We start from the raw sequence: 27234 nt of genomic DNA, 5'->3' as shown, positions 1-27234 counted from the left end.
TTAGAGCAGGGAAACTCCTTCTTTACCAGGCATCAGTTGCTTGTAGATTGAGCAGAATGGGTGTTGAAATATAATGCAGACAGTATTCTGCCTATGGAGACTGAAAATACAGTACTGTCTCCTTGGAGTCTAACCTCTTCTCTGACATGAGTTCAAGAAATTGAAATTCATTTATGAAGCCATGTCACCTATATAATACTGCAAATGGCTCTTTGTCCGTCACACTGTTAAGTAGATTTGCAGAGGAAAGAACTTATATATATAAGTTCAGGAAGTCACTATTACTTTACAAATTTAGAGACCCTTTTACAAAAGTGAGCTGAAATCTGGGCTTAAAATGGGACTTCCAGATTTAATACAACACATAATAGGCCCAGATTTAATACAACACATAATAGGACTTTTAAAAAAATTATTATTTGCAGGTCCCATGCTAATGGGAACATTAGTGCACAAGACCTGCAAAAGAGATTAATATGGAGACAATTGCCTCCTATTTATGAGGTTCTAAGTGTTCTTGCAATAAGTCTTCCAATAATTAAACACTCAAAAAATTATTTTGCTATATTGGAGTTCAGATTCCACCATTTCAAACGAAATTGGTAGCAGTGGTACTCTTCATTATTCCCTTCACAGCTCTTGTAACTTTATTTTATAACTTGTTTTATTTCATTTATTTAATCTTATTAAATCTTTTAAAACATAATAACTTATCTTTTAATTCTTATAGGTTCCCCTTCCCGACGCATTTCGTCTGTCTTTATCAAGGTCGGGGGAACAAAGGATAAGCATAAACTTTTCCCATTTCCTACTGCCACTGGTGGTCCAAAAATTTTTTTGAAAAACGAAACACGTAGCTTAACACACCTGACGGAGAATCATCCGTTTCACAATTAGCTTCATCAGGGGCTAGTGTTTCTGTGTCCTGGTGTACAGGTACAGGTACTGCAGTATTATTTTTAAATACAGGAAACTATGCCATTTTGCAATTCTCTATAAAAGAAAATAAGACATAAAAAATATTTAAACCAGAAAGCTCGTTACAAGACTTACTGTGGCTCACATGAGATTGAAAAGGTTCAAAGAATGCAAAAGATCACTTACTTTTTGCTTGCCGAATTCTGGCTTATATTCATAACAGATTTTAAAATGGCACCCGGCTTTTAGCTAGGGCGCTAACATCAAAAAACAATCAAATTGAAATTCACTCCAACGCGGAGCTGAATGTGGGAATGTCTTTCATAGAAAATGGAGCACATATCCAATCAGGAGGCACAACATCAGTAGAAAAGGCAGTCCAAAGACAGCTGATCTTCACAAATGTGACTACGTGGACCAATCACAACATGACTTGCTCCATGAAAGAGCTAAATGTAGATATCATTAATGGAAAAATTCCTTGTCCAATCATGAGGTAAAACGTCATAGAAAGAAGGCAGGGTAGAAACAGCTGATCTTTCAAAGTGTTGTTCATTTTATCTATTGGTCAGACATCTCTCAATCAATGTGTATGGCGTTCACCTGAATGTGATAATCATGGGTTCAAAACTCTGGCCCCTTTTTTTCTTTTGGGCTGACGATTTCATTGATGAGAAGATGTCAGAATAGAAAATGCAGATACATATAAGGCAAATTTTCAAAAGAACACATGCCAATCAATATTGCTGTTTAAGCCCAATGGTTGTACAGACTTCAATCTATATATCCAATGTGGTTCTTTGCGGAGCAGCAGTTTGCCCCTATCACCACCTCTTCTTAATACAGATTGTTGGTCAATAATAAAACATTGCAGATCCTCAAAACAATGTTTAGATTAAATGCAATGTTCAACAAGTGGAGCTTCCAGACGTGCCCTTTTAATGTTAGAAAGGTGCTCACTCAACCGAATTCTAAATTCACGTTCTGTCTTGCCTCGGTTGAAGGTAGGGCTCGCTTGCGGTCGGCGGGGAGGAAAGGATGGAGGGTCAGCAGGGATTCGGCTGTGCGGTGGGGGGAGAGCGGCCAGGCTGGGGGGGTGTTGAACAGTTGCAGGTGAATCCTGGGACTTGGGGTAGGGTTTATATTAAGACCTACCCCAGAAATGATGCTAGGCCTTATTTTCAGGGAAACACAGCTGAGTTTCCCCGAAAATAAGTGTCTTATATTCATTTAGGGCTCAAAAAAAGCACTAGGTCTTATTTTCAGGGTATGCACATGATTGTCTCTCCCTTCCTCTCCTACACCCAAATTCTTCCTCTTTCCTTTCTCTCCCCCATATATGCAGCATCTTTCTTCACCTCCTTCCCTCCTATCCCCCTGTGCAGCAGAAGTTTGCCCAGCTTCTATCCTTCCATCTCTCGTGCAGCATAACCCTTTCCCAGCTTCTATCCTTCCCTTCCTCCCTCCCATCCCTTGTGCAGCATCCCTTGTTCAGCAGAACCCTTGAGCACCCCCCACCGCTCAGCCAAACCCCTGCTGACCTTCCATCCTTCCCTCCCCGTTGACCGCGAGTGTCATCAGTAACACGGCACAGTGAAATCCCTGATGGACAAGGCCAAAGCAGCCTGTTTAGAGTGCTGCCAGCCCGACGGATATTACTTAAAAATACAGGAGTTGTTCTCCATATTGTACCTTCCTTTCTACTGAAGGTGGTTTCCGCTTTCCATGTCAACCAGGAAGTTTGTTTTCCTGTAATTCATTCCACAGGCTCGGAAAGAAAAGGATCAGATTTTACTCAAATTGGATGTCAAGCGAGTCTTGCTTCATTATTTGGAGAGGACTAATGATTTTTGACTGTCTGATACCTCTTTGTCCTGTCTGCCACGCCTCAGCATGCCATGTTAGCATCTAAGACCTCAATCACCCATTAGATTTGAAAGGCCCACTCGACAGAAGTGTTGCTGCTTCATGGGCAGAGTCTTGCTTGATTCATCCACATGAAATTTACAGGGCAGCTACTTGGTCCTCTCTTCATACATTTACCTGTTTTTTACCAAGTGGATGTGGCGGCTTGCTCTAATGCCACTTTTGGGACCTCAGCGTTGCAGGTAGGCTCTTCTGTCTCTCCCTAGATGCCGCCATTTCTCTGGCATGTCACCTAGCATACTGAATCCGAAATGGACGTAACAGAATGGAAGATTAGGTTTTCATCTTCAATTAATCTTCTTTCTCTTAGTCCCTGGAGACTTCAGTATGGCCTGCACTCTCTGGGTAAGCTCAGTTATTTGGAATCATCTGTTTTCTACCTTGGTTATTCTCCGTTTGGGTTTGAGGATCTTCCAGCCAGTAGACAAATCCTGTGAAGAGTTAGCTCTTCTGCGAGTATGCATATTACCGAAATGCTCATTGCACTCAGCAGGTTCTATATTGTTCCTCAATGTTTTTCTGTGTTGCCTTTTGTCTTGTTCCCTGAGTCAAATCTCTCTATTCCCCTCCATACAGCATCACTCCCTTCCTCCCCTCCATTATCATGTGCAACATTTCCTTCTGTCTCCCCATACACCATCTTTCCCTGCCCTTCACCCTCTGTCCAACATTTTTCCCTCTCTCTTCTCCATGCATGTATCCCTCTCTTCCACCACATGCAGAATTTTTCCCTCTCTACCCTTTTGTTGCATCTTTCCCTTCTCCTCCACCCCATGTCCAACAATTCTTCCTATCTCCCCCCTCTGTGCAGCAGCTTTCCATCCCTCCTTCCCATTCTTCTGTGAGCACCTCCCAAAAGACCCCTCCCCCTGTGAGAGCTGACATACTTCAGGCCACCTAAAGCAGCAGCAGCGGCAGTGGCCGGCTGACAGAGGCAACGCTGTGAACAGGCTGCCTGCGGCCTGCCCCACCAAGGCTTCCCTCTGCCGCATTATCAGTGACATCATCAATGACGCAGCAGAGAGAAGGCCCCAGTGGGGCAGGCCACACTAACCTGTTCAGAGCATTGCTTCTGTCAGCCGGTCTCCACCGCCGCCGCTGCTGCTTTAGTAGGCCCAGAGGTATGTTAGGTCTCACCGGGGGGTTGTTGGTCATTGAATCAGTGAGCCTGATTTTAGGGGAGAAGAAATCAATTCAAATCGATTCACCAAAGTGAATCTGTGATTTGATTTGAATCGAATCAAGCAGCACTAGTTGGCTCTGAAAGATTGAATTCTTTAGGCGGTTTGAGAAACAGATCTTTATAGTTGTAAATTCAGCTCAGGCCTGGAATAATCAGAGTCTTCCAAGCAGTTGAGAAACAAATGACTATACTTTATACACTTATGTGTGATTTTCTCTGTGGAGACTTGATGCTGAGGGGGTTGATAGTAGATTTTAGTTTCATAGAATAGGATCTTGAAACAGTTATGTAGTTAAAATAAATCTCAGCTCACAGATAGCAATTATGCTCTTTGTAGTTACTGTTTTTGATTTCTTTCAGTGGTCCAGTTGTGGCAAGCTACTGTAGGCTTTTCTTTTGTTGTCCAGGAGGAGGGTGAGTTGTAAATATTGATCCAGCAAATATCAGAGGGCATGAGGAGAATTGCTTGTAATATGAAGAGAAGATAATTTATTCCTTTCTCCAGACAAAATGAATGGAAGAATTTGACATAAAAACATATTGGGGGAGGTAGGGGGAGTTCAGTAAATGGTGCCCAAAGTTAGGTGAGGGGAAAATTCATGCTAAACTAGTATTCTGCAAAGGACATTTTGGTGATGGGGGTGTTCCATAGGATCCCAGAAGGTGCTGCTCTGGAGTTTAGGTGAGGATAAAGTGAGAAGACCAGAGGCTCTGGAGTTGCAGTGAGAAGATACAAAAGGCTGTGGGGTATGATGGAATCTTTATTCTCCTTCCTGTATGCCAGTGTCCTTTTCTTTTTCATTTCTCCATGTTCTCCCTGCTTTTTCCCCCCTCTCCTTTTCTGTATTCCCCCCTCCTTTCTGAATTTTTTCTATTCTATATTCAAATTCCCCTCTTTCTATTTCTCCAGAATTCTTCCTCATCAATTCTCCCCTCATCACTCCCAAACCTCCATCTCTCTTTCTATTCTAGCCCAATTCCACTGATACTGTATTGTTTTTCTTCTTCACCCAAACTTTACTATTGATATTGTCATTCTTTCTGATCTGTTTTAATTTTAAATTGTTTTTATGAGGGGTGTTCAATAATTTATTTACCTCAGTAAGAAAGAAAAGAGTTTTCAAAAATTTGTTTAATTTTTCAGTATAGTCCCTTGATAGCTCCATGCATTTCTATAGCCACTTTCCTGCAATGCCTTTAACCCCTTTGAAAAGAATTCTTTTGTTTGAGCTTCAAACTAGGATATCGCAGCTTCCTTGATGTCTTCATCACTTGAAAAGTACTTACTGTCCATGGAGAGATTTCTTCAAACCTTGGACCAAGAAATAATCCGAGGGAGCCGAGTCAGAACTGTAGAGTGGATGGTTCAGCTGCTCAAACCCACATTCTCAAATGGCAGCCTGTGATTGTCCTGACATGTGCACGGTGCATTGCTCTGAAGAAGAAGCATGCCTACTGTGAGTTTTCCTTGTCTTTCCTCCTTGATTGACTCCTGCAAAGCAATCATTGTGTTGGTGTTAATCTCTCTTGTTATGGTTGTGTTGTATGGCATGAACTCCAGAAGCAAAATTCTTTCATCATCCCAGAAGATAGTTGCCATGACTTTGCCTGCAGATTTTTCTGTCTTGAGCCTTTTTTGGGGTGGGAGATAACTTGTGCTTGCACTGCATTGACTCCATTTTAGACTCAAGATCTCTGTGATATACCCAAGTCTTATCTCCAGTCACCAAATGATGAAAAAAATTCACTTGGTCTTCAAGGAGCATCTCCAAGTTCTCCTGACAGCACTGGAGCCTCGTGGCCTTCTGACATGGCATCAGCATTCTTGAAACTCATCTTGCATTAACCTTGGACATGCCCAACTTTTCATGAATTATTTTCTAAACTGTACCTGCCGAGATGCCCATTTCTTCAGCTATTCAGGAAGCCTTAATGCGTCTGTCTGATAAAATTAAATCCTCAACTTTCTTGCACATTTCTGTGGAAATGTGGCCATCTAGTGTGAGGGTCTTCTTTAATGGACTCTCTACCCCACTTAAACTTCTTGCTCCAAAATGTACTTTGTAGGATGATGTGGAAGACTCATCATAAACTGCAGTCATACCTTCATGGATCTCCTTTGGCTTTTTCCTTTCTTTTTGAAAAATTTTATCAATGAACGGTGCTCCAAGTCTAGTAATTTCTTATGTGATTCACACGAGGACTCTCCTGACATCTTGTCTCTTAGAATGGTAGATTCGCACTGTGCCACAACTGTGCATGAATAACCTTGAGACATGTCACAACATGCACAGTCTTTTGTCAACATGCTTGCATCTTTTTTTTTTTTTTTTTTCATACTCAGGTAGATAAATTATTGAATGACCCTTGTATATTGTACACTGCTTTATTGTTGTTTTAAAGGAGGAATGGTAAATCAAATAAAACTAACCATAAACCATCCCTTCTTCATTACCTTTTTCTGAGATCCTTTCTCCCTCTCCATCCCACAGATCTTTCCCCTTTTTCACTATCCCCTCTCCCAGCATCAATCTCTAAGATTGCTTCCCCTAAAAGAATCATAAATTGAATACTGCCCATTTCAAATTACTTATTTTAATATACAAATACATGAAATTTATATGAATGTACCATAAATTGTTGTAAATCAGTGGCTGTGCTTGTTGCTTAGGCAGGGCCAGTGTTGGAGGATTTGACAGTATTTTTTATTTAGTTATTGATCAAGAGCTTTATTCCTCTTTATTTAGGAGTCTTTTTACAAAGGCGCACTAGCTGATTTAGCACCTTAATGCTAAAGTGTCCTTCATATTTTATGGACGCATTAGCATTTAGCGCACGTTAAATCGGCTAGTGCACCTTAGTAAAAGAGGGAGTTAGTTATTTATCAAGAGCTTTATTTAGTTGCCGAATATACTCAAATATAAACTGGGATTTTGGGACCAAAAAATTGACCCAAAAATGGGGTCTCGATTTATATTCGAACCAGTGACTCACTCCCAGAATTATTACAGGCCGCCGCCAGGCTCTGCACCCTGCCCCCCTAACTGCCTGTCTTACCTTCTCTGCCGATCCCTGGTGGTCCAGAGGTGCAGTGGGCAGGAGCGAGCTTTCCGCGCGCTTGCTCCGCTGCTAACCGGCTTCTGCGAGATTGGGTTTCTTCGGCCACTGAGCAGCATCGAGCAGGAGTGCGATTTGGCTTCCTTACTGGCTCCCGTGAATTCTCACGAGAATTTGTGCACCTCTGGACCACCAGGGATTGGCAGAGGAGGTATGAAGATAGGGTAGGTAGGGGGGGACAGGATGCAGAACCTGGGAGGGAGGGAGGGTGAAGAGTCTGACAAAGGAAGGAAGGAAGGGTGCTGGTTGCAGAGCCTGACAGGGGAGGGATGGAAGGAAGGGTGCTGGGTTCAGAGCCTGACAGGGGAGGAAGGGAGGAAAGGAAGGGGGCAGGGTGCAGTGCCAGACAGGGGAGGGAGGGAAGGGGGCTGGGTGCAGAGCCTTATAGGACAGGGCACAGCAGAAATCCGTGCAGAACTTACCCTAAATGGTGAGACCTTAGCTAGGACTACAGCAGAACGAGATTTAGGAGTGATCATTAGTGAAGATATGAAAACTGCCAATCAAGTGAAGAAGGCTTCATCCAAGGCTAGACAAATGATGGGTTGTATCCGCAGAAGTTTCGTCAGCCGGAAGCCCGAAGTCATTATGCCGTTGTACAGATCCATGGTGAGACCTCATCTGGAATATTGTGTACAATTCTGGAGACCACATTACCAAAAAGATGTCCTGAGAGTTGAGTCGGTTCAACAAATGGCCACCAGGATGGTCTCGGGACTCAAGGATCTCCCATGTGAGGAAAGGCTGAGTAAATTGCAGCTATACTCACTCGAGGAACGTAGAGAGAGAGGAGACATGATTGAGATGTTTAAACATATCACGGGCCGTATCGAGGTGGAAGATGATATCTTCTTTCTTAAAGGTCCCACGGCCACAAGAGGGCATCCGCTGAAAATCAAGGGCAGGAAATTTCATGGTGACAGGAAGTATTTCTTCACCGAAAGGGTGGTTGATCATTGGAATGAACTTCATCTGCAGGTGATTGAGGCCAGCAGTGTGCCAGATTTTAAGAAAAAAATGGGATAGGCATTTGGGATCTCTTGGGGGGTGAAGTTGGGGGGTGGGCCATTAGAGTGGGCAGACTTGATGGGCCGAGGCCCTTTTCTGCCGTCATTTTCTATGTTTCTACCCAACTTATATTCTAGTCAACCATTTTTTTCCTCCTTTTGGGGGGAAATGGGGGTCTCCTTTTCACAGACGCTTATGGTTGATAGGATTAAAATACAGTATATAGATATAGATATATAATCATAGCGGACTTGTAGGGAACTGTCTAGAACAAATGAATACTTCTGTTCAGTCTTCACCCGCGAGGCGCCGGGACTTGGTCCTCAGCTGCAGACAAGGGTTGACTCAGCTGATCCATTTAGTAATTTCGAGTTTACGCCCAGCAGTGTCTACAAGGTTAACAAGGCAAGGTTAACAAGGCAATGGGGCCTGACAACCTACACCCCAGGGTGCTCAGGGAATTGTGTGATGTCTTGGCGGAACCGCTATCCGCGCTCGTCAATCTCTCCCTTAGTACAGGTAACATCCCGTTGGACTGGAAAATGGCTAACGTCATTCCACTTCATAAGAAAGGCTCCAAGATGGAAACAGCAAACTACAGACCGGTGAGTCTCACATCAATAGTGAGCAAACTAATGGAAACTCTAATCAAACGCCAATTGGATACGATCATGAACGAGGAGAATCTACGTGATCCCCGTCAACATGGATTTACTAAGGGGAGATCCTGCCAATCCAACCTGATCGGCTTCTTTGACTGGGTGACGAGAAAGCTGGATGTTGGGGAGTCCCTGGACATCGTATACCTGGACTTCAGCAAAGCATTCGATAGCGTACCACACCGCAGGTTGCTGAGCAAGATGAGTTCTATAGGATTGGGCGACACGTTGACGAAATTGATTGGGAACTGGCTTGAGGGTAGGCTTCAGAGGGTAATGGTGAATGGCACCCCCTCCGAAACGACGGAGGTGATCAGTGGAGTGCCACAGGGCTCCATCCTGGGCCTGATCCTGTTCAACATCTACATAAGAGACTTGGCAGAAGGTCTCCGAGGTAAAATAACATTATTCGCTGATGACGCCAAACTAAGCAATGTAGTGGCCAAGAGTACAACAGACAAAAATTCAATGCCCGACAACATGATGCACGACCTACTACTACTACTGGAGCGCTGGTCTAGGTCCTGGCAACTCAGCTTCAATGCCAAAAAATGCAAAGTCATGCACCTGGGCAGCCAAAATCCATGCAAGACTTACACCCTAAATGGCGAGATCCTAACAAGAACTGAAGCAGAGCGTGACCTAGGGGTGATCGTCAGTGAGGACATGAAGGCTGCCAATCAAGTGGAGCAAGCTTCCTCCAAAGCAAGGCAAATCATAGGTTGCATACGCAGGAGTTTCGTCAGCCGTAAGCCTGAAGTCATTATGCCATTGTATAGATCCATGGTGAGACCACACCTGGAGTACTGTGTGCAATTTTGGAGGCCGCATTACCGAAAAGATGTGCTGAGACTAGAGTCGGTCCAGAGAATGGCAACCCGGATGATCGCGGGTCTCAAGGATCTCCCTTACGAGGAAAGGCTGGATAAGTTACAGCTCTACTCACTCGAGGAACGCAGAGAGAGGGGAGACATGATCGAGACGTTCAAGTATCTCACGGGTCGCATCGAAGTGGAAGAAGATATCTTCCTTCTCAAGGGTCCCACGGCAACCAGGGGGCACCCGTGGAAAATCAGGGGAGGGAAACTGCACAGTGACACCAGGAAATTCTTTTTCACTGAAAGAGTGGTTGACCGCTGGAATAATCTTCCACTTCAGGTCACTGAGGCCAGCAGCGTGCCTGATTTTAAGGCCAAATGGGATAGATACGTGGGATCTATTCACTGAGTTAGGTGGGGAAGGGTCATTGTGGTGGGCAGACTAGATGGGCCGTGGCCCTTATCTGCCGTCTATTTCTATGTTTCTATGGAAAGCACAAGCAACAAATTTTTAAATTTCCTTTTCTTTTATTATAGATTGTAATTCTAATTTTCATTACATTTCTATAATTTTATTTTAATATGTAAACTGCATAGATGTTATGGTAAATGTAAATAAAACTTAAATTTAAAAATCACAAGTAAAGCTAGCAATTATTCCATCTGACAGTGTAAAGCAGCTTTCTCATGTTCTTGAGATAGCTGCTCCCTTTCTCATGAACCCCAGAGCCTGGTCCTTAGACAACCAAACTAACCTTTCCACTGTAGGCTAAGTCATGGAGTTACAGTTAGAAACAGTTAACAGTTCAAGGCTCCTATTATACAGGTATTATTCTTTGCATGAGCTGCAGCAGCCAGGCCCGGAAGCTAGGTTACTTCTACCTGGCACCATGGCACATGGTACTAGCTGTAGTCGTTTGATGTTGACTCCTGGGCAAACCGCTTATAATCTTAAAAACTTGCAGCCAAAACCTTGGGCAGGACTATTGTTTTCTCTGGCAGAGTGGTATGGAGGTTCACACCACTTCACAGGGGTCTGTGCAGTCTAGTAACAGAATGGTTGGTGTTGCTTGTGTTTATTGTCCTATGAAAGGACTAGAAACCAGGGTCTGGAGGTTGTTGTTTTTTAATGTTTGTTTTAGTCTACTGTATGGTGGGGGAGAAAAGATAAATATTTATATACAATTGTTTTCTCTCCTTAGAAACTATTTCCATCATAAACAGCAACTGTTGAGTTAGCAAGTTAAAAAATAAATATAACAAATTGGTTTTGGGAGATTTCCAGCTTGCTAATCTTGTGTCCTTTGAAGTTATTTGCCTAAAGTATTAAACTGATTTCATGAAAAAAAAAATAATTAGTAAACATAGCTGAAATAGTGACTCTCCTAGCTGTCTCTTCATAAAAATTGTGTGATTATTTTTAGTCTGTTTACTATTCCCACCAAGTTATATTTTCAAGTTATGGTATACTTTTTTTTTTTTCTTTAATTCTGTACGTTTGAATTGTTATTAAACTATAACAAATGAAGTTGCTCCAAAAGTGAACTGTGACGTTAATGGCAGCATTGTGTAATATTTAGGATTGTGGATTTATTAAAGCAAATAATGATTGACCTGTGACACTTTAGAGTAGTTTCACAGTCATAAGAAGATAAGAATAGCCATATTTGGTCAGACCAATTGTCCATCTAGCCCAGGGGTGTCAAACTCAATTACATAAGGGGCCGAAATCTAAAACATAGGCTAAATCGCAGACTGAATTTTTAATTAAGATACTTAGGGATCCTTTTATTAAGGTATGCTAACCGATTTAGCGCACGCTAAATGTGCACCATAATAAAAGCACCCCTTAGTCTTAGTAGTAGAAGTTATAGGGTTACAACCTCTCCAACCCCATGACGGCTTTGTGATGTAAACAAAATAAATAAAAAGACATTTTCTCTCTCTTTTAGGTCCTAGTTCACGCCTGCTGTCTAACACCAGTTCTGGCAGGATAAACATTTCAAATCTGACATATTGTAATCACAAAACAGAAAATAAAATTATTTTTTCTACCTTTTGTTGTCTGGTCATTATTCAAATCCCTCCCTCTTTCTTTCATGCTGTCTTCCTTTTGTTACACTTAGTGATGTCACATCCTGCTCTTGCTGCAGCTCACCATACCTTGAAGACATAGTAACTGCAACAACTGTAAAGCTCGGTTTACTCATCTGTCCCCCTATTCCTGACTCTCCAACTCATCACTCTCCAAACATCTCACTCATTTGTCCTCTCCTTTCTTCTTCTCCCTCCCTCATTCAATTCTCTTCTATCCAGATCACTCCCACTGTCTTCTCTACAGAGAAAACTTCCTTTTACCTCCACCTCTCCACCCCATTCCCCCAACCACTGTAATGAGGTTTCAATGGTATTTAAAATCCTCACCACAGTATTTTCAAACAGTGGTCTTGCCTTGAAACTAAAGTCACCCTTCATGAAAACCCTTTTGCTGTCAGATGCCGTTTTCCCTCTTCACAGTGCCCCCGTTTGTTAAACTGCGATAGCGGTTTTTAATGCCGGGAGCCGCGCTGAATGCTGTGCGCTGCTCCCCGCGCTAAAACTTGCTAACAAAGTATAGTAAAAGGGGGAAACTAAGGTTCTGCTTAGTCACCATTTTGATCACTGCCATCTGTGATGTAAACAAAATAAAGCAGCCTGCAGAAGAAAGTGCGGTAGCTACCGTCGCCACCTCCTCCCACGCGACATACCACGTCGTCAGTCCAGGATGCTGGAAGGAGGAAAATGGAGCACGCTCACTCCCACCTTTCGGGCGTCTGTTGTAGCAGTGACGGACAAGCATGAGGGCCAGCCATTCACGCGTTCTCTGTGTCGTGGGAAGGAACGGCAGGCCAAATCTCAGCCCAGATCGCGGGCCAGAGTTTGACATGTCTGATCTAGCCCAATATCCTATTTATATAGTATCCAATCCAAGTCACAAGTACTTGGCAAACCCCCAAATAGCAGCAATTTCCATGCTACCACTCCCAGGGCAAGCATTGGCTTCCCCCATGCCTGTCTTGATAGCCAACTCTAGATTTTTCCTCCTGAAACTTGAAATCCAGAGCTTAACTATCCTTTCAGGGAAAATATATTTCCTCCTATTGGTTTTAAAAGTATTTCCCTGTAACTTTGAGTGCTCCCTTAGTCTTTGTAATTTTTGATGAAGTAAAAAATTGATTCGCTTATACCCATTCTTTACCATTCTGGATTTTGTAGACTTCAATCATATCTCCTCTCAGCCGTCTCTTTTCCATGCTGAAAAGCCTTAATGTCTTTAGCCTTTCCTCATACAAGAGGAGTTCCATATCTGAGCCTTGTGTGCTCGTTTCCTCCTTCTTCCCAAAGTACACAAACACCCAATGCTCACTCTTGCTTCCCTCTCTCCTGCAAAGCACACAGACACTCACCTCTTGCTCCTTTGCACAAACACACACACATCCTTACCCCAGATATGATCAGAAATGGAAGGAAAGAGCAGCTTGAAGTCAAGCCACAGTTGTCTCCTGTGTCGCTTGATGAATGATATTAAGATATTTAAAATAAATTTACTGTATATACTCAAATATAAACTGGGATTTTGGGGCCAAAAATTTGTCCGGCTTATATTCGGGCCAGCACCCATTGCCCACCCGCCCCCTCCCAGACTTATTGCAGGCCTCCGCCATGCTCTGTATCCTGTCCCTCCTCCATGCCCTCTCCATCATACCTCCTATGCCGCTGGAATGCCCTGCTGCAAACCCGGGCAGTCACTGCCACGAGTTCCGGTTTCAGCTGCTGACTGGTAGCGAGCAGGAATGTGCTTTGGTGCTGCTTGGCGCTGAGCGGCTTCCTGAATGGCTTCAGCGAATTCTCACAAGAATTTGCGGGAGCCATTCAGGAAGCTGCTTAGTGCCAAGCAGCAGCGCCAAAGCACGCTCCTGTGCCAAGCAGCAGCGCCAAAGTGCTCAGCGGCTGAAGCCGGAACTCATGGCAGTGACTGACTGGGTTAGCAGTGGGGCAGGAGCGTGGAAAGCTCGTTCCTGCCCGCTACACCTCTGGACCACTAGGGATTCCAGTGGCAGAGGAGGTACGATGGACAGGGAGGGGGGACAGGGTGGAGAGCCTGGGAGGGAGGGAGGGCTGGGTGCAGTGCCTGGCAGGGGATGGAGGGAAGGAGGCTGGATGCAAAGCCTGACTGGGGAGTGAGTGGGCACTGGGTGCAGATCCTGGCATGGCAGGGCACTTGAATATTAAGCCGCTCAACATATTCGAGTCAACCATTTTTCCTCCTTTATGGGGGGAAAAATGGGGTCTCGACTTACGTTCTGATCGACATATTTGAGTATATACAGTAATAAGTAATTTGTAGCTAATGTGATAAAAATAATGGGGTAAATGGTCATGTATTTTCTTTCCAAATAGCAATTTAACAGCCATATTCAGTACTCTTTGTAGTCTGTTTTCTGGATCATCTATACAGCATCGTGACTCAGAGACTTAGATCATGTGCAGGGTTCGCATTTTTCTTCTGCTAGTACACTTCCTGATTGAGATCAGAAGTGAGTAAGAGAAGAAGAAGGTAGAGATAGCAGCACTTAGTATGATCCCAGTCTGTGGCATGTGCTACTGGCTCTGCAGTTAGATGGGGATGGGGTGAAGAAGAGATAGACGGAGGTATTGAGAGAATAGAAAAAAAAGGTAGAGATGAAGTGGGGGAAGTTAGTACAAAGGGGATTGAAATGAGATGGAAGTTAGAATTTTCTGTACTCCCATTTAAAAAAAAAAAAGAAGTAAGTCATAGTGATGTCAGATAAAAAAAAAAGAATACTATTTAAAATAAGGAAAGTAAAAACATTTCATCCTTCAAGGAGACATTCATACCAAGACCAGAAAGCAAAATGACTCCCGCAGCAAATCACAACACATCTTCCCTAAATGCTTTTTGAAAAAATACATAAATGAATGAATGATTTAAATCAGGGAAAAGCAGTTCCATTCTAATGAAACAAGGAAGATTCTTCTGTTGGAAAGGGGTAGCCCGGAGTGAGAGTTGGAGGAGCAGAAGAATATTTAAATAAGGCTCTCTACTGACTTTGCAGGAAAAAAAAAAAGGTTTAATATCCACTGGTTAAGACTGATTTCCTGTTTGCAAGAAAGAAGATTAGCAAAGGTAAGAACCTAATAAGAACATAAGAATTGCCGCTGCTGGGTCAGGCCAGTGGTCCATCATGCCCAGCAGTCCGCTCACACGGCAACTCTTTGGTCAAAGACCAGTGCCCTAACTGAGACTAGCCTTACCTGCGTACATTCTGGTTCAGCAGGAACTTGTCTAACTTTTTCTTGAATCCCTGGAGGGTGTTTTCCCTTATGAATGACCCCGGAAGAGCATTCTAATTTTCTACCACTCTGTGGGTGAAGAAGAACTTCCTTATGTTTGTACGGAATCTATCCCCTTTTAACTTTAGAGAGTGCCCTCTCGTTCTCCCTACCTTGGAGAGGGTGAACAACCTGTCCTTATCTACTAAGTCTATTCCCTTCAGTACTTTGAATGCTTCGATCTTCCAATGGCCTTTATTTGCCTTCATTTTTCTATTTATAGAATAGTGCTTAGGTCTCTTTTTAGCACTCAAATATGGTTGCCATTTACTCAAATATGGTTGCCCCTCCCCCTCTTTTACTAAACTGCGATAGCGATTATTAGCTCAGGGAGCCGCGCTGAATGCTCCACATTGCTCCCGACACGGTTTAGTAAAAGGGTGGGTTAGTCCTTTATGCCACTTTTTTCCTCTCCTTTCTCCTCTACAGCAGATGACTAGCTCTAAGCTATAAAAGACACCCAAAATATAAGTTAGGTGTGCCCTAGGACATTTCAGGAAAGTTAACTCCCTAGACTCCACCAAAAGTATATAAACCTCAAATCTAAATTTTTAAGATAAGGAGCACCCTCATCATGAGTTTGAAAGCTTTAAAGAGCGCATCAAAGAGCATCTCTGGTGCTTAGAATAGCAAAGCCAGCAAACACTGAGCAGAGATGACCATTCACTGCCAGCCGCACACCATCATCTGGGTGCTCCCGTGTGCTTTAAAGTGCAAGTCAAGTGCAAACAGTGTGCAATAAATAAATATGTATATAAAAGTGGAAGACAAAATGTTCACTGTCCTGCAGTGCCCCAAATGCCTAACCCACTGACCTGAACAGAGAATGAAAAAATTAGTCATTTGTCCCTCCGGTTACTTAGTTGAATAAAGGTGCAGTCCTCTTTCAACACGACTCGACCCAGTGGGGTTTTAGGGCAATAGCCCCTTTGTCAGGAACCGAACAGGCCAACACGACTGTAGGTCAGAGTGATTCCAGGCAGGCTAGGCAACAAGGGGGCTCTAAGCTTTGTCATAGTCAACAAAGAAAACAGCAAAACTCTTTAAAGAAGATACAAGAGAACTTTTTTTTGTACTGTATATGTTCTCTTTACATTTTATCAGGACATAAATCAGAATCTCTTAGAATTTCAGAGGCTAAATCAACAAAGTGTCTAAAATATGTGCTTTATAGAAAGAACATTCATCTCTTTACATAGGAAGGGCTATTTTCCTGTCTCGGTCAAAGCTCTTTTGTAAAGCTGTGCTGGTTTACGTTATAGTAATTGGATATGACTAAAATAAAAATTAGTTTAAGAACTGTAAGTCAGAAAGCTTTCAAGAAATGTCTTAAATATAAACACATGCATCAATATACAAAATAAAATAAATCTGACTTTTTGCCAATGTTTTCATGAGAATTGAGCAAGCAAAAGGTAAGTTTACAAAAACTCCTAACATACATTTTGGTTAGATATTTTCAGTGTTAATTTTACAGTAAGGGAATTTTTAAGTACCTTCTTACTTCTCATTTATAATCTTAATGTATATTTTCTTCAAACCGCTTAGAACCTAACGGATGTAGCGGTATATAAGAAATAAATTATATTATATTATATTATATTATATATATATTATATATGCATTGCTGAATAGTAACTATTACAAAACTGAAAAACAAATCTCAATGAATTAAAAAGAAAACAAAATATAATCTGATTATATTTTCCTAAAATGAACTACAGTATTTTTCACTTGGATAATATCTTCTGGTACACTGGGTGTCTCTGTAATTATGAGTTACTACTGTAGGAAGCAAAATATTATTCTCAGGGCAAATACAAACTTTTTAGGACCCTGTTTTCTGAAGCAGCTACCGCCATTCTGACAAATTGCCTTGAAAAATAGTACTGTACTTCTCTTTAGCAGTGGAAAACTTTGTAAGAAATAACAAAGACTGGAAGTCCTTCCATTAGAACAGAAAATCAGAATGTTCACCTATGAAAATATGACTCCCTAACTTTATGGTTCAGGCTTCTGATGAGACTGTGCTGCTGGTTAAAGCATAGGGAGTATAAAAAGAATAGCACAGAGTTCCCCAACCGGTGTTCCGTCATATCCGATCAGGGGTATACAAGGTCAGGATTCTGTTCTTGACCCTTTTTTTTAAAAAAAGAAGAAATCTGGCAACCCTAACAGTCTGTTATAGTATTCTGTACGCTACATGGAAAAATGGCAGCACCACCTATGTTCTACCTATACTCCACTTCTGTTGTACACCCCCTTGTACATTAAATGTACACTGCATAATTTAATCATGTGTTTACAGAGTAGCACTTAGGCGCCCTAAACATTTGTGCCTGTAATACATGCCTGGGTTGTAGAATTGTCCTTTTACTGCTTGCTAAAATTCTTTAAGATCAGTCTTGTGCCGGCTGGGGTTAGTGCTTGAATGGCAGATATATTTCCTTCTGCAGGAACCTTGACCGTCACTTGCCTGGCACACACTAGTTTTGTTGGTTCTTTTGGGTAGGATGCTTGGATATGAATGACTGCTTACAGCTCTATTCAACTTTGTTTATGGAGGATTTTTTGTTGTTGTTGTTGTTCAAAAAGTTTTATTGGTTTTCTTTTAAAGCATAGAATACAGTCCAACAATATGGATGTTCCCAAAAGGGGAACATATATTAACAATGGAGGATTTTAATTGAGTAGGCTGGGATACTAATTATGTATCTTTTAGATGAATTTGTTTTGTTTATTTGTATGTTATATGATAATTATGTTTGTATTTTGTAAATTGCTTAGCTTTAAGCGGGTTAGAAATCTTCGGTGATAAAATAAAGGCTGCTACTCAAAAGCTGACTCAGCATGAGCAGAATTAGAACTCTTTGAATAGGTCATAGAAACATGATGGCAGATAAAGGACAAATGGCCCATCCAGTCTGCCCATCCACAGTAACCATTATCTCTTCCTCCTCTAAGAGATCCCACATGCCTATCCCTGACTTTCTTAAATTCAGACACAGTCTCTGCCTCCACCACCTCATCTGGGAGACTGTTCCATGCATCTACCACCCCTTCTGTAAAAAAGTATTTCCTCAGATTACACCTGAGCCTGTCACCTCTTAACTTCATCCTATGCCCTCTCATTTCACAGCTTCTTTTCAAATGATAGAGACTCAACTCGTGCGCATTTACATCACGTAGGTATTTAAATGTCTCTATCATATCTCCCCTTTCCCGCCTTTCCTCTAAAGTATACAGATTGAGATCTTTAAGTCTGTCCCCATACACCTTATGACAAAGACAATACATCATTTTAGTAGCCTTCTTCTGGACTGACTCCATCCTTTTTATATTTTAGTTCCTGCTCTCTCCGAGATTTTTCGGAGATCTCGAGAATCTCGGAGAGAGCAGGAACTAAGGCCTTGAGCATGCACAGATGCTCAAGGCCCAGCGAACAGGAGGACAGATCTTCGGGCACCGGCATGTCCTGTGTGTTGGTGCCAGTGCCGGGTGCCAGATGGGGGGTAAGTGATGTGTTCGGGTGGGTGATGGGTACGGGGAGGATGTCGGATTGCGGCGGGGGGAGGGGGGGCGACGTGAGCGGGGAGGTGCTGGATCATGGGGGGAGGCACTCGTACATCGAGGCAAGCTCGGTTTGCGGGGTGCTGATTTTGCAAATGTTTTGCAAAACACTCATAAACCGAGGTACCACCGTATACTGCTGTTATGGTATCCTGTCCTGACCTGAGGAAGGGGATTTTAGTCTCTGAAAGTTAGTCAAAAATATATTAGTGATCCTTTTACTGGTCTAATTTTATTTCCATTTTTTATTTATAAACGTTTATCAATTAATACAACTACAATTACTTTATCTTAAAGTAAAAAAAGAAATAGAATTTTTTTCCAACTTTGTCATCTGTGCTTTCTGCTTTCCTAATTTTCTTGGTACTCTTCTTTCCACCCACTGTCTACCCTCTCTGACCCTTCCATATTGCATGTACCCTCTTTCTATGCCCCTTCCAGAAATTGTCTGCCTCCCCTTTCATTCTCTCCCCCCCATCCATCTTATTCTCTCCCCTCCCACCCATGGTTTAGCATCTGTCTCCTTCCCTTTCATCTCTTCCCTCCCCTTCCCCCCCATTGTTTTTAGTATCCCTCTCTCCTCCTTTCCTCCCCTCAGTCCTGGTAGCTCTGTCCCTTTCCCCTTCCCTTCCATGCTCTGGAATCTCTCTCCTCTCCTTACTTCCCTCCTTCCCCCCCCCCCACCCCAGTGGTCTGGCATCTTTTTCTCTCTCTGTCCTCTTCTTTTCTTCCCTGGTCTTCCTTCTCAATTTATTTTCTTCCATTGCTGAACTCTTTTGAGGGATAGGGGTGTTCATAATTGCAGCACAGTACATACCTTCCTTTCCTTGGCCATCCTCCACCCCAGCTCTAACCTATTGTGCCAATGGGTAAAAGTACGCACACTATTAGCAAATTTACCTATGTGAAAACTTTTAAAGACAGAAGACAAAGAAAAGTACTACAGACAGATGCACAAGATGCAAGCAAAGTTTATTTTAAACAAACAAACAGATTGTTGTGTACAAATGAACCACGTTATGTAAAAAAAATGGGACCCAGCATGCTCCGTGATTCGAACAAACAATCTTCCTCAGGGGTCTCAAAAAGTAGCGGTTATAAAAGATACACAACAAATGCCTGATCTGTATGTTGTGTACTTGGGTGGTGATGAACCTTTAAAGATTACACTCTTGGTTAGAAACAAAATTAGTTAATGTGCATCAGTGCAAAGTAATCCTGCTTCTCATTTTGTGGTTTATCTTGATGATTTTCAGCAGGCATGCATTATCATAAGTTTTTTTGTTTGTTTTTTTTAATATATATAGAGAGAGAATTTTTATTGACAGTCTGTTTCTATCTTATTGGTGAGGAAAGCCTGAACTTCTCTTTCCATAGAATAACATGGTAGTCCTATTAATATGTTTCAATATACTGATTTACCTCATTCATAGTATTTATATTTATATTTGGTCTTTTTACTACTGTTATATTGTTAACAAAATTGTAAGTTTTATGTTGAATTATACCTGCTGCACAAACAAAAAGAAAGAACCAATAGGGTCTGCAGTAACAGGTTGAAGACAAAACAAGGAAAACTGCAGTCACACGTACAACGATACAGGCAAAGTTTATTAAATTGATTGCAGTTAAAAACAACACCTTAAAACTAAACCATGGGACCCAACACGGTCCGTGTTTCGGTACACACCTTCATCAGGGGTCCCAGGTTGAAAAGGGCTCAAATAAAACTGCAAAACAAACTAAAACCTGTGTGAAGACGAACGCCAAAAGACAATCTATGCTTAGGCTGCTAGATGTCGACACCTACGCATAAATTGTCTTTTGGCATTCGTCTTCACATAGGTATTAGTTTGTTTTGTGGTTTTATTTGATCCCTTTTTAACCTGGAACCCCTGATGAAGGCGTGTACTGAAACACGGACCGTGTTAGGTCCCATGGTTTAGTTTTAAGGTGTTGTTTTTAACCGCAATCAACTTAATAAACTTTGCCTGTATCATTGTACGTGTGACTGCAGTTTTCCTTGTTTTGAATTATACCTGCCATACATGACCGATGAATTACAAAGAAATGTATATTGGTTCTATATCCCGATATGTGGCACATTAAGATAAAGATTTGTATTAAAAAAATCTATGACAAATTTAATCTGTAAACTGTATATTATGTATATTGGCATCAGCCCCCCTAGTTAGGATAAAAACTTGTATTGTATAACTTGTACTGTAATTATGGCAAATCATAACCTGTTAACTGTACACTACTCCCCCGATATTCACGGGGGTTCCGTTCCAGAAACCCCCACGAATCTCGAAAAACCGCAAATACGGTTTTTCATGGGGGAGCCGGGAGAGGGCAGCAGGAGAGCAGCCGGAGCGCCGCGAGTGCAGGAAATCACTTGTGGTATGCTCTGACCGTCTCTTCCTGCACTAAGTCGGGCCTTATCCAATAAAGAGCTGTGTGTCAAAGCAGCTCCTGATTGGATAAGGCCTGACTTAGTGCATGAAGAGGCGGTCAGAGTGTACCGCGAGTGTTTTCCTACGCTCTCGGCGCTCCGCCTGCTCTCTCCTGCCTCTCCCGCTGCCCTCTCCTTGTTGGCAGTTTGCGGCCGGAAAATACTGCGAATGACCAGGACCCCGAACGACCGGGGGAGCACTGTATATTATGTATCTTTAACCTGTGACCCGTTCTGAGCTCTTTGGGAATAACGGGATGGAAAATGAATTAATTAAATAAATACACTGTCATGGATGAATCTCTTCATAAAGGTGGTTACTAAATCCCAATAAATAAATGCATAAATTTTTACTTTCATTCTCTCTTTCAGCTGGTTTATGGACGGTCCTTACATTAGGAGGGGTGGGAAACAAACCAACAGCCCAGCAGGAAGTGTCTTCACCATTGGCCAACCAGAGTCTGCTGCTGTTACTGGTGCTTGCAAACTTGACTGATGCACCAGATGCACCAAATCCATACAGACAAGCGGTCATGTCTTTCAAGAACACTCAAGGTTTGTACTCATTTTCCAGGTTTTTGCCATGAAAGGAATTAGCGTGTTTTGGTTTCCTCCATATACCAGAAACCGCAAAAAGCAGAGTTGTCCAGGGAATAATGATGTTGTTGGGAGCCACACCCTGGTTATAAATTTTATTGTTGACTTAACATGGCCGTGTTTTGACAAGTGTCTGCATCAGGGATTCTAGCACTAATTTAATATTAGTTTAATTCTAGGACCCATGATTCAGGCACTTGCCAAAACTCATTTGTTGGATTTGTAAAATGAGTGGAGTGGGTAGATGTGCCTTTTCTTTACTCTTTCCAAAAATACTAGGACTAAGGGGTATGTAATGAGACTACTAAGTAGTCAATCTAAAACAAACAGGAAAAAATATTTCTTCACACAAAGTGTAATTGAACTGTGGAATTTGTTGCCAGAGAATGTGGTGAAAGCAGTTAGCTTAGAAGGATTTAAAAACTTCCTAAAAGAGAATTTCTAAGCCATTATTAAGATGGATGTAGGGAATCCACTGTTCATTCCTAAGATAAGCAGCATAAAATCTGTTTTACTCTGGGATCTTGCCAAGTTCTTGTGACCTGGGTTGCCCACTGTTGGAAACAGGATACTGAGCTTGATGGACCTGTGGTCTGTCCCAGTATGGCAGCTCTTCTAATAACTGCAACAACAAAAAATATTATAACCTAAATATGGCTCCAGTGATGACATTTTTCTTCTGGTCATCTCCATTTTTTACTGTTTGTTTTTTGCAAAATGTTTTTGTTTACCCATTTCTCTTTAAGTTCCACCTCGTTGATATGTTCTTTGTGCATCCAACAAACCAATCAAAATGTCTGATTCAGTTAAAAATTGATGAAATAGTTTCTCTAATGTCAGCCATCAGCACAGGTCTTCCTGATTTTTTTTAAAGTATTTGTATTTATCCTCTAAATGCTGCCTCAGAAGTGAGGAAGTCAGTGGCGTGCCTCCAGCCATCAAAACTTGCATGAATTGAGCTTACTCAGGGAGTGCTGGTATCGGCGGCTAGAGGCACCCTGCTGACTTCTTCACTCTTGAGGCAGCACAAGGAAGGTGGAAGCAGCTTTGGCAGTGAATTTTTTTTTTTTTTGACTGACAGGATTTTCAGCATTCCCACAAGCAAAAAGGAGAGGAAGTGCATGCCCCTCCCCCCCCCCCCCCCCCCGGTCCCCTCCTTTATTCCCCACCAGTGAACAGCTGATTATGCCCTGCCATTAATAGTGAAATTAAAATTTTTAATTGAAATGTAGCCCTAATCTATATAATATTGAAACTAATCCGCACCCCCATCCAGAGCATCCCAGGACTTATTTGGAGGTATGATGATATTAAGGTATGAGGCAGAAGTAGTCCCCTTTTTCAACTACCCAATGTGGCTCCAGGTGTCTGAATTTAAGAAGACATGGGATAGGCATGTGGAATCTCTTATAGAGAAGAAGAGATGATGGTTACTGCAGATGGGCAAACTAGATGGGCCTTTTGCCCTTTATATACTATAATGTTTCTATATTAGGTACAAAATAGTGTAAATGAACCCCAGTTGTAGTTTCATGAGATTACTGCCAGCGGTCAGTTGTCCACATAAGGGCTCATTGGTGCCATTTTACACCCAAAGCTAGATGGGACAGAAATGGTACAAAACCCCTTCTGCCTTACACCTCCAGGCCATATGAACATAAGAATCACCTTACTGGGTCAGACCAATGGTTCATCAAGCCCAGTAGCCTGTTCTCACGGTGGCCAAAACCCAGAGGCCTGTTCTCAGGTCTCTAGTGCCTGGCCAAAACCCAAGGAGGATTAACATTACATGCTGCCGATCCAGAGCAATCAGTGGCTTCTCCCATGTCTTTCTCAATAAAAGATTATGGACTTTTCCTCCAGGAAATTGTCCAAATCTTTCTTAAAACCAGCTACGCTATCTGCTCTTACCGCTGATTGACTTTTTCAATGACTCTCTAGAGTCGGGAGTGGTATTGGAGGACTGGAGAAGGGTGGATGTGATCCCTCTCCACAAAAGTGGAAGTAAGGAAGAATTAGGGTATGTATACCCTAGAGGAAAGGAGAGACAGGGGAGATATGATTCAGACGTTCAAATACTTAAAGGGTATTAACGTAGAACAAAATCTTTTCCAGAGAAAGGAAAATGGTAAAACCAGAGGACATAATTTGAGGTTGAGGGGTGGTAGATTCAGGGGCAATGTTAGGAAATTCTACTTTACGGAGAGGGTGGTGGATGCCTGCAATGCGCTCCCGAGAGAGGTGGTGGAGAGTAAAACTGTGACTGAGTTCAAAGAAGCGTGGGATGAACACAGAAGATTTAGAATCAGAAAATAAAGATTGTTATCCCAGGACAAGCAGGCAGCATATTCTTTACGCATGGGTGACGTCACCGACGGAGCCCACGGTACGGACCTTTTTACTAGAAAGTTCTAGTTGGCCGCACCGCGCGTGCGCGAGTGCCTTCCCGCCCGACGGAGGAGAGCGTGGTCCCCAGTTTCTTCGTTTCCGCGGAGCGAAGAAGACGTGCGTTTTTCAACTCCGATTGAAAACCTCTTTTTGCCTTCCCGCTCGCGTTCTTTTTTCGTTTATTTACCTTCGGGTTGCTTTTTTATTTCATTTCCAAAAAAAAAAAAAAAAAATATTTTCTTTTTGTTTCGTTTTTTGTCTTTGCCCCGGCGGGGCCTGTTGTCACGATCCAGGCCTCGGGGTTTGATTTTGCGGAGGCCGTGTTTCCATTCATGCCCCCGCAGCCCGGTTTTAAGAAGTGCCAGCGGTGTGCACGCCCGATCTCCCTCACTGACCCACACAATTGGTGTTTACAGTGTTTGGGACCGGAGCATCGGGCGGACTCGTGCACCCGCTGTGCCACTCTTAAAAAACGCACTTTGAAGAATCGCCAAATCCAGCAAAGTCTGCTGTTCGGCACCGGCCCGACTATGGACTCGACTTCTTCAACTGCGGCACCATCGAAGTCGGCACCGACCACCTCGACACCGCCTGACATCACATCGGCGCCACCGGCGCCAGGTAAGCCGGCTAAGAAGCCTTCCACCCTTGAGCGCCCTCCCACCTCGGTGGCGACACCGGCTCTTTCGGCTCCACGCCGAACTAAAAAGCGCTCCGCTCCGATATCGGTGAGTGCCTCGTCATCGGCCTCCTCATCGCCGGAGCGTAGAGCGGCACCCATGGAACCAAAGCAGAAAAAAGTGGTTCCGGTGCCACCCCTGGATGACCGCATTGCGGCCATCCTCCAGGATAAGTTGCAGGAACAACTCCAAACGCAACTTAAACAGCTCTTGCCCTCTATCCTGGCACCGCTGCTTTCGGTACCAGACCGGCCCGAGCCCCACACCGTCCAACCGGTATCCACGCCATCGGTACCTATGGACCCATCCATGCCCATTCTCTCGGCACCGCATATCCATGCCCATGCCGAGGCCGTCGCTCTAACGACATCCGATCCTCCTCGGGACCGAGCGGAACACCGGTCTTCCCGCGAACCTGACCGGCACCGTTCTTCCCGGGACCGAGACAGACATAGGTCTTCATCCCCCGGTACCGTCTCGGTACGCTCAGGCAAGTCTCGGTCTAAAGCTCATCATACCGAGCCTTCCACTCCAGTCTCTCGGCACGCACACACCGATGTCAGAGACCCGGACCTCTGGGAGGAATCTCCCCTCGGTACCGAGGAGGATGCATCGTCGTCGGACGAAGAGCCCTCGGCCCCCGATACCACATCTAAACCTGAACAATCTTCTTTTTCGAAATTCCTCAGGGAGTTATCGGGGGCCTTATCTTTGCCTCTGGAATCTGATTCCAAGAAATCACAAGCTTTCCTGGAGGCATTAGATTTCGATCAACCCCCTAAGGAGTTCCTGAAGTTACCCGTGCATGACATCCTACGGGAAACTTTTTATAAAAATTGGGAAAATCCATTAACTGTCCCTGGGGCACCCCGTAAACTGGATAGCCTTTACAGGGTTATTCCAATCCCGGGATTTGATAAACCCCAGCTGCCCCATGAATCTCTCCTGGTTGAGTCCACTTTAAAAAAGACTCAAGGCTCCAGTGTCTATGCCTCTACCCCTCCTGGCAGGGAGGGCAAAACTATGGACAAGTTTGGCAAGCGGCTCTACCAGAATGCCATGCTTGCCAACAGGGCAAACAATTACTCTTTCCACTTTTCATTCTACCTGAAACATCTGGTAATGCAACTCTCCGCCATGCAAAAGTACATGCCGGAGCACAAGGTCCCACTATTCCAGCAGCACATCTCCAGCCTGCTTCAACTTAGAAAATTTATGGTACGCTCCATCTATGACTCCTTTGAGCTCACCTCTCGTGCATCTGCCATCGCTGTGGCCATGCGCCGCCTGGCCTGGCTCAGGGTCTCTGATCTGGATGTCAACCATCAGGACCGACTAGCCAACGCCCCATGTATGGGAGACGAATTGTTCGGAGAGTCTCTGGATACCACCACACAAAAACTCTCCGCCCATGAGACCAGATGGGATACTCTCATTAAACCAAAGAAGAAGGCCCCTCCTGCTCGGCCTTACAAACCACAGTCTTCTTACCAGCGCAGGTTCTCCGCTAGGCCGCTTAACCCGCCTTCACAGCAACCTAGGCGGGCTCGCCAACAACACCACAACCAGGCTCGTGCACAGTCTAATCAACCTGCCAAGCCTCTTCCTCCTGCCAAACCTTCTCAGCCCTTTTGACTCCTCTCTCCAGGGCTTAGCCGGTCTTCCACCCTCATTGCCTCTCCCTCAACCAATCGGGGGCAGGCTCCACATTTTTCTCAGCCGTTGGGAGGTCATCACATCGGACCAGTGGGTCCTCAACATCATCCGCCACGGCTACTCTCTCAACTTCCAGACTCTTCCACCAGACAATCCTCCCGTAGAGTCTGCTTCTCTTTCAACTCAAACCCCCCTCCTCCTGAGGGAGGTCCAATCCCTCCTTCTCCTCAATGCCATCGAAGAAGTACCTCTGGAACAAAGGGGCCGGGGATTCTACTCCCGTTACTTTCTGGTTCCAAAAAAGACAGGAGACCTACGTCCCATTCTCGATCTCAGGGACCTCAACAAATGTCTTGTCAAGGAGAAGTTCAGAATGCTCTCCCTTGCCACCCTTTACCCTCATCTCTCTCAGAACGACTGGCTATGTTCCCTGGACCTCAAAGAGGCCTACACTCACATACCAATCAATCCAGCTTCACGTCGCTACCTAAGATTCCAGGTGCACCATCGCCATTATCAATACAAAGTGCTACCTTTTGGCCTCGCTTCATCACCCAGGGTGTTCACCAAATGCCTCATTGTGGCGGCGGCCTTCCTCAGGTCTCACAACCTCCAGGTGTTTCCCTACTTGGACGATTGGTTGGTGAAAGCACCTACGTCTCCGCTTGTGCTACAAGCCACTCATCAGACCATCTCTCTCCTCCACCTCCTGGGGTTCGAGATCAACTACCCCAAGTCGCATCTGCTTCCCACGCAGCGCCTTCAGTTCATTGGAGCAGTTCTCGACACCACACTAATGAGGGCGTTTCTCCCCTCCGACCGTCAGCGGAACCTGCTCCGCCTGTGTCGTCAGGTGCTCCTTCAT

At 43.7% G+C, this 27234-nt stretch overlaps 1 protein-coding gene across 3 annotated transcripts in view; it reads left to right on the top strand.

Moving 5' to 3' along the window:
- The window catches only part of DYM (dymeclin), a 685706-nt gene that overhangs the window by 270590 nt on the left and 387882 nt on the right, over positions 1 to 27234 (top strand). For all 3 annotated transcript variants that reach the window (XM_033934792.1, XM_033934784.1, XM_033934800.1), the window contains exon 9: positions 21421 to 21603. In XM_033934792.1, coding sequence (XP_033790683.1) covers positions 21421 to 21603 — 183 coding nt within the window. The remainder of the gene's footprint in view (positions 1 to 21420; positions 21604 to 27234) is intronic.

The sequence above is a fragment of the Geotrypetes seraphini genome, chromosome 1 (assembly GCF_902459505.1).
Source record: "Geotrypetes seraphini chromosome 1, aGeoSer1.1, whole genome shotgun sequence".
Lineage (NCBI taxonomy): Eukaryota > Metazoa > Chordata > Amphibia > Gymnophiona > Dermophiidae > Geotrypetes > Geotrypetes seraphini.
The sequence above is the reverse complement of the archived record's forward strand: the minus strand, read 5'-3'. Positions and strand labels throughout refer to the sequence as shown.